The sequence below is a fragment of the Octodon degus genome, unplaced genomic scaffold (genome assembly GCF_000260255.1).
Source record: "Octodon degus isolate 3935 unplaced genomic scaffold, OctDeg1.0 scaffold00093, whole genome shotgun sequence".
Lineage (NCBI taxonomy): Eukaryota > Metazoa > Chordata > Mammalia > Rodentia > Octodontidae > Octodon > Octodon degus.
Window position 1 is genome coordinate 136229 of NW_004524669.1, and position 15578 is coordinate 151806.

General features: G+C 41.5%; 1 protein-coding gene and 1 pseudogene across 1 annotated transcript; one reads left to right on the forward strand and one right to left on the reverse strand.

Moving 5' to 3' along the window:
* Positions 1-255: 255 nt before the first annotated feature.
* On the reverse strand, positions 256-7724 carry LOC105743042 (annotated as a pseudogene).
* Positions 7725-9718: 1994 nt separating this feature from the next.
* On the forward strand, positions 9719-10858 carry LOC101564220 (guanine nucleotide-binding protein G(s) subunit alpha-like). Its single transcript, XM_004637975.1, has one exon. The coding sequence runs from the start codon at positions 9719-9721 to the stop codon at positions 10856-10858; it is 1140 nt and encodes a 379-aa protein (XP_004638032.1).
* Positions 10859-15578: the final 4720 nt, after the last annotated feature.

Sequence of the window (15578 nt, forward strand, 5' to 3'; positions counted from 1 at the left end):
TCCATCTTTCCAAGACCTCACATATCTTTTGTATGACCTGTACTAGGGGTCACCACTAACTCATTTGACTTTGGGTAGGGAGGATGCAGTCTTGCTCTGTTGTCCATCCTAGCCTTGTGCTTTTGATTCTCCAGTTTCCACCTTCCAAGTAGTTCAGGCCATAGGTATATAGCACTGTGTATGGCTACTAAATAAGTTTGATAGAGCTTCTGTCCAGTGTGGGTCCATTCATTTATTCAGAATAAAGTGGGGTAAACGAAGGCTTCCTCATATTCCTTACCATGTGTAAGCTTTCTTCTGCTTAAGTCCTCCCAGGTCTTTGAAGTGAATGAAGATGACTGTAAGCCTTTCCACATTGCTGACATTTATAAGATTTCTCTTCAATGTGAATTCCTTCATTAATTCTGAAGGAATTGGAACAAATGAAAGCTTTTCCGCACTTCTTACATTCAAAGGGCTTCGGGTTCTTTCATATATATGAGATGAACTGGAATGACTAAAGGCTTTTCTTTTGAACTCAGGGCCTTGCGCTTGCCAGGCAAGCACTTATTCTACTGAGCTATCTCCCCGGCCCCCTAAATGCTCTTCCACAAGGTTTACATTCATATGCAATCCAGTGTGGATTCACATGTGAGTTTTAAGATGTGTGGAATAGTTAAAAGCCTTCTCATGTCCCTTACATGTGAACTTTGGGGGGCTGTGAATTTCCATGTGATTATTAAGACATGAGAAATATCCAAATGCTTTCCCACATATCTTACCTTCACAGGCCTTCTCCTTTCCTCAGTGCAAGTTCTTAAATGTCCACTAAGATTTGAAGAAATAGCAAAGGCTTTCCCACATTTGACACACAAAAATGGCTTCTCTCCCATGTGAGTTCTTATATGTTGAATAAGACATGAGGATGTAAGGAAGGCCTTTCCACATTCCTTACATTTATAGGGCTTGCCTCCACTGCAAGAGTGTAAATGTATACTAAGGCTTGAGTATTGAATGAAGGCTATCCCACATAACATATATATATGTGGTGTGAGTTCTTCTATGTATCTGAAAGGAATCAGAATAATTGAGGGATTTTCCACATTCCTCACATTCCTTACATTCATAGGGTTTCTCCCCAGTGAGAGTTTGCATGTGACTATTTAGATATGCATGATATCTTTAGCTTTTCCACATTCCTTACATTTGTAAGGTGTTTTGTTGTTGTTGGACTTTTGTTTTTGTTTTTGTTTTGTTTTTTGCATTGAGTGTTTCTATAAGCACAGGAAGGTTTGTAGAGTTTATAAAACTTCTCCTAAATTACTTCCATTCATAGAGTTTGTCTCCACCATGAATTCCCCAATGTGCTTGATGGTATGACTGATTATCAAAGGATTTCCTACAGTCACTGCCTTCAAAAGATTTCTCTTGTGTGCTAGTTTTCTGGTAAATAATGTTTGATGACAGGTAGATTTCTCCACTCTGATTAAATGCAGAAATCCTCTGTCCAGTACAGGTTTCCTACTGTGGCCAGATTCTGGAAGTTCTATAACATCATGTCATTGTACATCTTTCTGAGTTGGGTCCAGTGAAGTCCACTCCTCCAGGGTGAAGTCCACAGCCACATCCCCAAGGCCCACTGACTCATGGTAACAACTTATCAGGCAGTCAACTACCATATTTTTTTGCTGGTGTCCTTTCTTCCTGAAGGCAGACTGGGTCCTTAGAAAGACCTGTTAGCCCAGCACTGAGGGATGCTGAGTCAGGAGAATTACAAGTTTGAATCCCATTTGAAAAATTTAGCAATACCCAGTCTCAATGGCAAAAATAAAGAGGGAGAAGGAAGTAGCTCAGTGAGACAGCACCCCTCGATCAGCTCTTTTATTACCACCAAAAAGCCTGAGTGGCCCACATGACTCGGAAGGTAACAGGTCTCCAGGCTCGCCAAGGCAGGGCTTAAATCTTTTTTTTTTTTTTTTTTTTTTTTTTGCTTTTTTTTTTTTTTTTTGATAACAATAAAATTCTTCATAGGAAAATTTGCATCTTAAGATTAAAAACAAACAGTAAATTTAAGTTCAGAACATTCAAGTATAAACTACCATACTTACTGCTGTGATTTGTTGTCCTCAAATCAGACAGCATTAGACATTCTAACATCACTGTAGGAAATACTTGTGCAATTAGGAAATCTAAACATTGTATGCACGTTCCTGATCCTTCTCATAATATCTCTATTCCTGATCTAAATAGTAAATAACAGATCAATGACTTGTATGATTCAAATTTTTCCTGATGTTATTTATGCTATTTATGAAAATTCATTAAACTCTCCTCTTTATGTAAATCACTGTTGACAATATTTGAGAAAAGCTTTTCTTTTTTTGAGACAGAGTCTCACAATGTATCTTGAGCTCACCTTGAATTTGCAAGAATCCTCCTGACTCAGCCCCCCAGTGTTGAGATTACAGGAATGCACCACCGTGCACAGCTGTTTACTATATTCATAATTGTCTTGTTGATGCTAGTATTTGTCCTATGCATAGTTAAATGTTTCCTTGGCTGTGTCTTATCCAGACTGAATATGCTATACTCGTACAAGATGTAAATGCTTGGTGTCTGACCAGGGCCTTCAGATAGAACTCTAACTGCAATCAACAACTATGATCCTTTCAGCCTGAAGAAAACAAAGCATTTATTGCCCACAATTTCTTAATGAACAGGTCAGATTACTTCTTCAGGGGGAAAAATTTGTAGAGAGTTGAGTTAGAAATATCTAGGCAATCAGACAGGCCTGGGCCCTCAAAGGAGCCAGTATGGAAGAGGAGATATCTTGCAACTGTGGAACAGACTCTACTGTGGCCAGATGTCAAGACAAAGAATTAAACAAATACACCTACATGTCTCACTAAGGATAATCTTCAGGGATTGGTACTCCTAATAGACAGGAATGAACTTGAAAAAAAACAGGACTATTCACCCAAAAACCTAGAGGAAATGCCTTTATCATGTATTCATGTGCACTTGCTACATGACTGGCTTCCCCATTTGCTCTGAAGTTTTAAGTTACTGGTGAGTAAGGTCTGTGATTATAATAGCTCTCCTAATATGATTTAATACAATTTTTACATACATGTTTATCATGCATTTAGTTACGTACTGTGGTTTTAAGCACATTTTGAATATTTGATTTTCATGTGGAATGAGTACAATAGGAATTTTATACATGTAATTGCTATATGGATGTAAATTGCAATAGATGAAGACAGGTTCACTTTTCACAAACCAGTCACAGAACTCAATGGTTATGCATATGTGATTCTTATTTATAGAGAAGCTTGGGTCTTGCTGTCACTGAGATTGGCTGTGGTCCTTCATGAGGGAGCTCTGCTCTTTGTTTTGAGCATCAGTTCCTGGCTTCAGTGTACATCCTCAGCCTGCTAGCACAGATCCTTCATCCCCCTGGCACAAGCTTTCTAGCTTTCACCACTGACCTTTGTGCCTTCCCAGGGCAGATCTTTGATAGACACTGGCATGAAACATTGTCTTGGGTTACAGGCCTCTGGCTGGACTCCTAGAAGGTGTTTACCAGGGATCCAGGCCATCACCTGGATGCTTTTAGCTTCTAGTGCACTGCAGATCCCCTGCACATTTCTGCACTTGACATTTTTGGTGACTATGATAAAGTAATCCTATAAACTGTGTCCTGTATGAAATTACTCTTTGTTCCTGTGCATAGACTGGCTACAGAAATGGCCATTGTCAAATTCATCAACATCATCACCACCTACCTTCACTCCTTTTCTGTTATGAAAGCCTGTATTATACCAAAAGGAACTATTTTAATCACCCATACATGAGTCATCTGAGGTTCACTTTGCACTGCCTCCAAAATTTGCAAATCTGGATTCATGTGTGAATGTCATGAATTGGGCTCCTTCTACAAAAACAATGAAGAAAACTTTTTTAAAACATATCCTGGAGTGGTGTGCATCTATTGGACTCTCTGTGATACTTGCGTGAAAAAACAAAACCTGTTGATCAGCATATCATGTGGCAAAAATTCCACTGTGCCACATTTGCACAAAGGCACAGACCTCGCCATTCATCATGCCCAGTGGGTTAGCACAGAAAGCCTTCCTGCTTCCCTCAAGGAAAGGTGCAGAGATGCCTGGCCAGCTATTAAAATGGTAAAGTAGAAATTAATATTAGAATATGAAGGAATGGGCCTGTGGAACCCAGTGTTTTGCTCCACAACTTTTAAAAGGACAGAACTGTATTACAACATGGAATATCAGAATACCATGAAGTGTAGCATTGAACTGCTTCTAGAGATGAGAGTGGATAGGACATAAAAATGTGGGTAATACTCTCCCTGTTCCTGATTCTCTTCTGTGTTGTTTAAAGTTTGAATCTATTCAAATGAAGTTTAAACACAGTACTAAAAATTATACAACAAAATTTAAAAAATTTCTCTGCAATCAAAAACTACTTCATTTGCTATTTATTGTATGAGTATATAACCCATGGATTCTTAAATTTTGATAGAGAAGTCATCTAATACTCAAATATCTGATAAGTAAACATTTAAGAAATTCATGAATAAATACAGGCCTGGGAATATTTCTGATAGGTTAAGCCCGAGTACAGACTGCTAAATTATCATGGCTCTGACTGAACATGGCCTAATCTCCAAAACAATAGCTTGTCTTCCCAATGACCACTTCCAGCCCTGGATACAACTTCCTTTTGTTTCCCACCCACCCAAGAAAGCCTCCAATCAGCTCCCTGTGTGTCACTACACTCATCACTCAAATTCCGCCCCTACCAAGTCCATAAAGTCTCAGGTTCCGTGTCTCGGGCCAGAGGATCTGCTTATCTCCCAGCCCTGGATCCTGTCCCTGTGTTTAGAGTTAATAAAATTTTCCTCTCCCCTTATTTCTCCTTCTCTTCTGTGCTGCTCCCATTACTGTTGCTACTAAAACCTATCATTTTCTACAAAGGTGAGTATTATTATTAAATTCTACCTCAAGAAACGTTTTCCTTATTAATTTATATCAAATGGCTTTTTATACGGAACGTACTTGTCTGTATGATGTCAAAAAGTATGCTGAAAAAGCCCTCAATTTACAGATCAAAAAACAGCAGAGAGAATCACTTAACACCAGAAGAGGTAAGTCTGAGTGCACATTTTACCTCAGCTTTCCATCTGCTCTTCAGCTCACAAAGGGTTTTCTTAATAAGAGGACAATGCATACTGTCATTAAGCTGGCAAATTGTGACACAGTTTGGAGAAAGACTGATTCTCCTGAACGCTGACAACTGGAGGTAAACTGAAAGAAGATAGCTTTGAAAAATGTACTAAGCTTTTAAACACATGTTAGGCAGTAAAACCAACATATACTGCAGGGAATGGTGCCACATGCTTGTACTATCAGCACTCTGGAGGCTGAAGCAGAAGTATTGTTGTGAGTTCGAAAGCAACCTGGGCTACATGATTTCCAGGCTTCTCTGAATGGCAGAGTGGGAACTGCACTCAAGAAGCCAACAAAAAAAACAGAGAAATAACAACCATGACTGACATAACTCTCTGTGCTTTTCAAGAATATGACAGGCTAATAGGGCACATGCTACTAATACTACATTCATTAGCACCTTGTAAAAACAAATAAAAAGTGAAAAAGCTTACTAAGAGTTATATCTAATAATTTTTAAAATTTATCTTAAAAGTACAAGCAGCACTGCACTGGACTTCTTTACAAAAAGTACGTAAAAAGCTTGGTGTCCTGGCACATACCGACATGCACAGTATGAGGGAAGTTGAAGCAAGAGGACCAGCCTGAGTTGGAGCACAGCCTGAACTACGTACCCAGCTCGATGCTAGCCTGAAGGAAGGAGATAATTCAAGCCTGGCCTTGAAGTATGCACAAAGACCCACCATCAAAAAAATTATAAAATCTCCTCCTTCCATGTATTATAAAACTTAGGTTAAAGAGAAATTAATGCAAATCAGAAAGGAACCTGGCTTCCAAGGAAATCACTGAAAAATAAAGCTTCCAGAATTTTGACAAGAACAGCACCTAAATAAAGAAAGGCATCAGGATAAAATCACAGGGCCTAAGCTTCCACGCTTCCCTAAGGCATGAGTAGAACATGACAGTAGTGTAATGAGTCCTGCCCAGGACCTTAAAGACAGATATCCATCAGATACACAGCCAGTGACCAGCCAGAGACCAGCAACAAAGACTTCCAAAAACATCCCTGTTTCAGAAGTTACAGAGGAGCCAAGGTTTATAATCAGCCGTATACCCTCACTACATGTCCCTCTTCCCAACTGGGTCACCATTAGGTAATTGGTCATGCTTATAATCCTCTTGTTGACTGTAGTTTGACCCGTGTTGTATGCACATTGTGATATTTCTGTATGCAATAGCCCTGAGATGGGGCCTCTGCAACAGTCCCCTTGGGACACCTCTTGTCTCTCAGGACCTCCTGTCTCTCAATAAAACTTTGCTAATCTTAACTTCCTTGGTCTCTTGGTATTCATGCTTTTTACTTCAGGGAACATGAACTTCACTTGTCTGATAGCTAGAAGTTTAGGAGTTCCATTTCTCTTATATCACATATATGGGAAGACAGCAATCCCATCAAAAAGAAGACCAGATGCCCAATTACCTAAATGTATAAATCATTATGTAGTATTCCCACAATAGGGAAAAGAGTGCATGCAGTCATGGAAGTACAGATGTCAGTCAGAAACACTAAGTGATTAAAAAGGGAAGAGCATTTTTACTCTTTTATGTAATTATTCATTTTGCACAGTTCAGACTCAATTATCCTCCTGTCTCAGCCTTCTAAGCACTGGGATTACAGGGATGTACCCCCATGCCCTTTTTCAGAGGCAGGCATTGGGAACCCAGGGATTGAGGCCAGCAGATGGAACCCAAATACTTGTGCTTGCCAGGCAGGCGCTTAGACAGCTCAGTTATCTCCCAGCATGAGAAAAAATTTTAAAAATAAATACAATCCATATAGGGTTTTGGAATAGACTAATTTTTAAAAGAAACAAGCAGAACCTCTGAAAATAGCTTTATAAAAAATTGACCAACAATTAATTTTTTTCCACAAGTTCCAAAGTAAAGAGCAGATTCACTTTATAAGACAGTAAGTAAAAAGCTCAAAACCAAAACTTTACTTCAAGGAGCTGAGTTATAGTCAACAAATTATCTGTTTTACACTAAATGTCAAAAAAGGAACTAGATGTTGTCTATCTGATAAGATGACCTACTTCTGTCAGTCTAATGAAAGGTGACTCACTTGTGACTACTGTTTTCCTTGTCCTTTGGGGCACTGAGATGCATGTTCCTCCATTTCCCAATGAAGATATAAATTTGGAAGGCCACAATTCATATGCTATGAGGTAATACGGGAGCACTAGGATCATAAGACAGTGAATTCATACCATCATTTCGGGAATTTCCCATTTTCTCAGAAGGATACAGGAAAATTGCAAATGAGATAGCTACTCACTTCAGGAAAAATGAATTTTAACAAACCTTAATCCTTAATCATATCGTCCTCAATTTCAATGGAATGTGCCCAGAAGCTGCAGCCTGATCAGGAACAATGGCTCTTGGGCTTTTGGTGTGGAGAGTCCCTGGCTCTGTGCCTCTGTACCTTCTGTCACCCACTCTCTGTTCCTGGCTGTCATGTATCGAGCAGTTTTCCCCTCCAATGTCCAAAGCCATATTGGATTTGCCCAGGGCCAGGTACCTGTAACTCAGTTCTCTGAAGCTGTGACATAAACTAAATCTCTCCTCCATAAGCTGTGCCTGTCAGGAATCTTCTTTAAGCCTCAGGAGTGTGACCAATACACCAGTTTTATTGCCATACAGAACTTCAAGTCCTAATCAGAAAAACTAGACTAGAAAAAGAAGGAAGAGGCTTTCATAGTAGAAACAAGAAGGTACAATTTCTTCTGTCTGCAGATATCATATTCTTATACATAGAAAAATCTAGGACTATACTGAGAAAAATAACTGGTAAACAATGTTAGTAAAATTGCAGGATACAAAATCAACATAGAGAAACTATAAATACTAACTAGGCACCATGAAAGAAGCATTAAACAGAAGCCCACTTGGAAGAGCATGGAAAGAAAAATATTTTTAGCAAGAAATTTAATGAAGAATGTAAAAGATCTGCACATTAAAAAGAGTAGCATCCAAATGAATAAATAGCTGACCATACTCACCACCAGAAGAATCAATGTGGTCAAACTATCTATACAAACCTAGAAAATGCATAAGTTCAATGCAATTTCTTAATATCCCAACAGCATTTTCCATATGGAAGCAGAAAAGTTACAAAATTTGACTGGAAACAGTGAAGACTTGAACTAGCTAAAGGAATCTTGAGCAAGGATTAAGATGGAGACCTTACATTCCTGAATTTCAATTGTATTGCAAAGCTTCAGCCATGAAAAAAATATCCTGCTGCCTTAATGAGATATCCCCACCAATGGAATATAATAGCTATCTAAGATGAAATCCTGCTCTTAGTACCAACTAATGCTTGGGAAAGACACAAATTGTACACAAAGGGAGAATCTTAATCTGTTCAATAACTGGCAGTGGTTACACTAGGTAAGTGCACACTAAAACTAAAAACCAATGGGATCTTTATCTTATATCATCCACAAAATGCAACCCAAGAGAATGGAAACCTCAAACAGAACACACTAAACATAAAACAATTGGAAAAAATGTGGTGTGAACGCTCCCTCCTGCTGTATTTGAGATCATTTTTCGATTATGACACCAGAAGGATACAGCAAAGACAGCTAAAGCAAAAGAAGCACACAACACTGCATCCAATTAAAAAGATTCAGCACTGCTAAGATTGTGCACTGTGTAGGAAACAACTGAATGTGAAGTCAGCTGTCAAAATGAGAGAAAAAGGACCTGTAAAACTTCTACTTATCCATTGGGATTAACATTCAAAATCCAAGAATCAAAGTCAGTAAACCCAGAAACCCTCATAAAATTTGCAGATGAAGACAAACAAGTAAACATGTAGATTAATTAAAAATATTCAGTAGACTTGAGAGACTAAGGCAGAAAGATTCTTAGACTCTGAGGCTATCCTGGGCTACATAGTTTGTTAAACATCAGCCAGATCTCCACGGACTGACCTAGTCTCAAGTTACAAAAAAAAAAAAAGGAAACAGCTTTGGAGCAATTGCACCCAGGGCGGGGTCTTCCCTGAGGTCCTCTTTCTCTAGGGGGGTGCTACAGGGACAGGTGAGGGAAAGAGGCCTCCAGCACTTTCTATTGGGTTTGGCCTCATTCTGAGATCCTCCAACCAGAAAATACCCAGATGGAGGACACGCCTCTCCCCATCTGGCTGCAGCCCTCTACTCTGACCACCTCTCCCTTTTATACCACCTGTCTCCTTTTGTGGCCAGCACTCAGAGCCCACACTGCAATCCGGAAAGGCAAGAGTGGCCACCCGTGACCGGGATCAAGAGGACTAAGAGAAAGGGAAGAGCTGCACGAATCCTGCTCTAGGACCATCAGTGCAGTCTCCTGGCCCTGCAGCGCAGTCTCCTGTGCCTGTAGCACGGTCTACTGGAACTGTAGTGAGCTCTCCAGGGCCTGCAGGGTGGTCTCCTTCGCCAGCAGTGTCTTCGGTCCCTCGGCTTCCCCTGCACAGCATCCCGACCAGATCTTGCAGCCTAGCCATGAGCTGCTTTGGAATCTACTGGAGAGAACGCGAGGGCGAGAATGAGGAGCTACATGAGGTGAGAAGGACACACAAACAACTGAAGGAAGACAAGCACCTCCATGGACCCACACACCGCCTGCTGCTGCTGGGGCCCGTGGGATCTGGCAAAAGCACGCTTTTCAAGCAGGTAAAGATGTTGCATGGGCCAGAGTTTGATAGAGCTAGTGAGCGGGCCTCTGAAGTGCAGAAGATCAGAAACACCCTGAAGGAAGCAATTGAAAATGTCCTGTTGGCCATGAGCAGCCTGCAGCCCCCAGCGGAGCTGGCCCACCCTGAGAACCAGTTCAGAGTGGACTACATCTTGGGCACCAGGGACAATCCCAGCTTCAGTTTCCCACCCGAGTTCTTTGAGCACGTCAAGGCGCTGTGGGAGGATGAGGGCGTGCACTCTTGCTATGACCGCTGCACGCAGACCGGGATGCTGGACCATTCTTGCTACTTTCTGGACAAGATCGACGTCATCAGGAAGCCTCACTATAAGCCCAACCCCGAGGATCTCTTTCACTGCCACCTCCACATCCCCAGAATCTTTGATACCATGTTCAAAGTGGAAGAAGTCAACTTCCACATGTTGTATGCCAACGGGCTCTACTACACCAACCAGGTATGGGCCGAAATCCTCAAAAACTTCACTGCCATCATCTTTGTGGTGGACAGTAGCAGCTACGACCAGAACTTTATGGGAGTCAACAAACTGCAGGAGGCTCTGAACATTTTCACGTCCCTCTGGAGCAGATGTCCCCACCCCTGCCTTGTGCTCCTCTTCCTCAACAAGCAAGATCTGCTGGCTGAGAAAGTCCTTGCAGCAACATCGAAGATCGAGGACCACTTTCCAGAATTTGCCCATTACACTATTCCTGATGATGCTCCTGAGCCTGGAGAGGACCCCCACGTGACCCGGGCTAAGTACTTCATCCGTGACAAGTTTCTGAGCATCACCAGTGCTGGGGGCAATGAGGACAGCCACTGCTATCCTCAGTTCACCTGTGCCATGGACCATAGGAACATCCAGTTTGTGTTCAGCAAGTGCGCCCCGCTTCTCCTGCACTCAGTGAATGAAAGGAGCTGCTTTCAGGAGGGAACTGAATTTAATTAAAGCCTAACCTAAATCAGTTTTGTAAAATTCAGGATCCTTGGTACAATTTGTGTCTGTTAATGATGTATGTTGATTCCTCTTTCTAAAAATCCTATTCCCAGACCTTCTTTCCAAACTGCCTTGCCCTTCATGGTCAGATAGCACAGTTTTCCTTTCACCCTTCTTTGCTCATTGTTTCATTGCCTTCCTTCCCATCACCTGTGTCCTCCCTATTTCCCTTTTCCTTTTCAAGAGCTTCTTCCTAATCCACAGTATCTGTTGTAAATTTGTTCTTTTATATACATATTCAGTTTCTTATTCCAGAGATATAATGCTATGTTTGCATATGTGTGTCTAATTTATATCACCAATCATTATGGTCTCAATTTGATATACTAATAAACGTTTCAATTTTACCTTTCCTTATGTCTGAGTAATTCTCCATTTCTATAAATTTTAAAAACCACACATCTTTTTATCCATTCGGTGGTTGGAATACATTTGGGTTTCTTCCAAGATTTAGCTATGAGACACTGTGTAGGGGTCAACATGGCTGTCTATATCTCACTGTTTTGTGATGCTTTTGATTCTTCTGGGACAACGCAAAGCATGGAAATAAACTCAATTAATTTAAAGCGATAGAAGAAACAGTTATGGTGGCGACGTGTTGTAGTCAACATCTAGAAGTAAGACAATGTGGGCTGGAGAGATGGCTCAGTAGAATAAGTGCTTGCCTGGCAAGCACAAGGTCCTGAGTTCAATCCCTGGTTCCAAAAAAAAAAAAAAAAGAATAGAAGTAAGACAATGTAATATAAGACTCATTATTTGTAGGCTTCTTCTATCAGTCACCTAAAGAGTCAGCTACAAAAGAATGCAGAGAATCTGTCCACGTGTGAGAGAACAAAAGAATCCACCTGAGGGTCTGCATCACATGGCATTGGAAGTCCATGAGTCCAACCAGAGTCCTAAATCCCATGACAATGTCTCAAGCAAGTTTGTTGCATAGAATTTCAGTAGAAAAACACAAAGCCATTGGAGGAATCTAGAAAATTTTTGCCCATGGGATGAGACATCTCTGTTAGCAGGCTGAGGTATCTGCATTCGATCCAGGAAATTATACTTACTGTAAGAGCCAGAGGTTCCATAAAAGGTACCATAGTCTTTCTCGTTAAAGCAAGGTCCCAAGCTCCTCTGACACTGAAAACACCTAAAAAAGTAACAGGAAAACATTCTTGCCAATCTCCTCTAAAGACTGTTAGGTACTCTTCTTTCTTTGCTGGGACAAATACTTGACAGACAAAATGAGCAAAGGAAAGGTTTATTTAGCTCACAGCTTACTGCAGGTTTCAAGACACTGCCCCTGCCCTACGGGGTCTGGAGGAGAGGCTCAGGTGCTGCCATGTCCAGGATGACCCTCCTCACATCTCTTGAGGGAGTCCACTGGCTTGAGAGAGGGGATAGGCAGAATGCATGCTGCCAGTTTAATGGTTCGCACCTCTCTGGCCACACCCCTCAAGCCACACACTACTCCTCAAGCGGCTGCCATCCCATGATTTACATGAGGCTTTAGGGGGACAACTAGGTACAAACTGTAACAAATACTAAACAGTGCAATGTCTTTCCCTCTGGAGGCAAGAAGTAATGTGCAGAGTAAGAACCAGATCTCCCCAAAGTGGACCTCAGCCATTCTAAGTGACAAGAAGGACTCAAGCTTCCTTGACAATGAGAAGAGCTGAGTTCGTATCAGAGAAGAAGCCTAGATCCATCCCTTCCTAAAATAACCCCATTTAAAAAACAAAAAAATAAAATAAAATAACCCCATTTAGAAGTGATAGATAAGCCAAGGTTCATCTTGTCAGTCATGTACAGTTGCTTAATGCCCCACTTCCCAACTGGGTGTAAATGGCAATATGGAGCTACCTGTAAGCCATAGGTTTATTGGAGTTTGAACCATGTTGTATGCTCATTTTGATTTTGCTGTATATGACACCTCTGGTGATTGACCTCTGTGGCAACACATTAGCATCCCCTACTGTCTCTCAGGACAACCTCATTCTCAATAAACTGTTCCTACTCTTAACCTGAGTTCTCCCTTGAAATACATCCTTGATATCAAGTTACACAGACGACCCATGTGTCATATCCAAAATGTTGGCAGTTATGCTTCTCTTCCTTCATTTGGGAGGTTCCACCATGATATTAGAAGGAAGAAAGAGTGTGCTGTTTTTTCATAGCATCTCAAAATACTTTCTCTTGATTCTTTATTGTGAATTATTGAAGTAATCAAAGCTATCATCTGTGCTTTGCTGGTTTTGCTTTTCATCAATTGCTTGAGCTTTGTAAAAGTTAAGAGCTGGACAACTTGTGATGAATTTCAATTTGTCTTTTTTCGACAGGACATTTTTTGTTTTTTTATATAGGGCCTTCTTTTGCTGTTTCCTTATAGCTGCATTGAGGCTTACTTCTATACTCCTTGGGGGACTTGCCTCCATTCATTTCCTGATTTGTTTGGCAGTCATGAGAAGGCTTGTGGTTCTCTTTTAGACAGCATGGTGGAATCATTGTTTTACTTTTCTAATTGTTTTCTGGCTTTTACATATATGTCTAAGGATTCAGCCAGAGGCCACGGAACAGGTTGTGGAAGTTCCCCTCTGTTGGAGATGATTGTTATGTGTGTCAGAAAGTGCTAGTGTGCTTCTCTCTGCAATCCTGAAAATCTTTTCTTGCCTTTCCAATTAGAATGTCCTGAAGCAGCCAAAAGGTGACCTAGCTCTAAGAGAAGAAAAGATAGGCAGCCTTTACAGCCTACATAACCCTAATCTGTGGGCTTCAGGGAGTCATAGTCTGCACTCATCCATGAGGCACACGAGTGTTTTGATTGAGCAGGTGTCTGGTAAGAAAGTTCCTATGTGACAGGGTAGAGAGAGCCTCATTCAGCTGTTTCGATCATTGTATTATTTACTCTTCTCTCGTTGCTGTGACAAATACCTGACACTCAAAATAAGGGAAGGAAAGGTTTATTTAGCTCACAGTTACTAGAGGTTTCAAGATACTGTGGGAGAGGCTGGGGTGCTGCCATGTCCAGGATGATCCTCTCCACATCTCTGAAAAAGCATGGGCTAGCCAGTTTAATGGTTCAAGCCTCTCAGCCCCACCCCTCAATCCCTGCCCTGGTCCTCTGGCCCCACCCCTCAAGCCACTTGCTGCTCCTCCAGCCCTGTCTGTCCCCCAACTTACATGAGGCTTTGAGTGGACAACTGGACACAAACTATAACAATCATTCATCTACCTTTCAGCTTAACAATGGTAATTTTGAGTCAGTGGTAACTTTTGAATTTGGGGCATGTTTTGCTGAAGATCAGAGACACACCTTAGGAAAGCTTTTGGTCTTGATCATTGCTTCGCCTTTCAGATGAGTCAAATTCACTCCTGGAGCCCTGCTTAGACTCACTCCTCTGTCCTTCTCCATGGCCCTGCCTCTGAGAAACAACACAGTTGATCCCAGGACTGCTTTGTCTGTGATAATTCTCTCTGCTCTGGTGGGTAGCTCCCAGGTTCGAGTCTCCTGAATGCCATGCTTCTTCTTCCTTGTGCCCCTTCCAGAGCTGCCTTTCAGACATCCAGGATCATATAGGAAAATCTCATCCATGTATGTCCCTCAAATGTTTAAAGTAGGAATATAAAGGTGTAGTTCAGTTTATCAGCCTTTTGTTTCTTAGGCAGCACTAGAGATTAACTCCTTCCACTTCTCTCCCTTCAAGAATGCTGCTCCATGGGGCCACAGAGATAGCTCAGCAGTCTAAGTCCCTGGTGGAGCATGCCTGTAATCTCAGTGCTGTTGATCCTGAAACAGGAGGATCACTATGAAACCAAGCTGCATAGTAAGACCCTGTACCAAATGCATAAAATTAAAAAAAAATTATGACACTTTTTGACTCAAACTGTTTTTTACAACAGGGTTTACTGACAGAATACAAAACATTTTCATACATCCTTCCATATTTGAACAGAAACAGGTTGCAATGTATGTGTATAGTCTCCATCAGTCTCAGCTGCTTATAGCATATGTTCCTCAGAAGTAGTATGAAGTGCCATGAGGGAATCATGCTCTATGACTGCATGGCTTCTCAGGCTGAAGGGCTCATAGTTGTTGATGGGCAGTCAGAGATACCCTCCAGAGTTCTGTATAACCTATGTAACAATGAGGTATTTTCCTTTTGGTCAGCATGTACCTTGAAGTCTTGAGGAAAAAAAAATCCAAAGATATAATTCCATATGTGTGGGCCAAATAAGGGAGCAAAAGGATAATTATGAATATTGCCAACTAACACTTTTACAAAGATGAAACAGTAATGACATTTTATAAAGAGCATAAAGATTAGGTCTAGGCTTTCCTCCGCAGTCCCGCGCTGTAGGTTCTTCTGAGTTGCTGTGTCCTTGACTGGTGTAAAAATGGCCACCAATTTCCTAGTGCATGAGAAAATCTGGTTCGACAAGTTCAAGTATGATGATGCAGAAAGGAAAGTCTACGAGCAGATGAATGGTCCTGTGGCTGGTGCCTCCTGCCAGGAGAATGGTGCCAGCATGATCCTCCGTGACATTGCAAGAGCCAGAGAGAACATCCAGAAATCCCTGGCTGGAAGCTCTGGCCCTGGGGTCTCCAGTGGGCCTGGTGGAGACCACAGTGAGCTTGTTGTCCGGATTGCCAGCCTGGAAGTGGAGAACCAGAACCTGAGAAGTG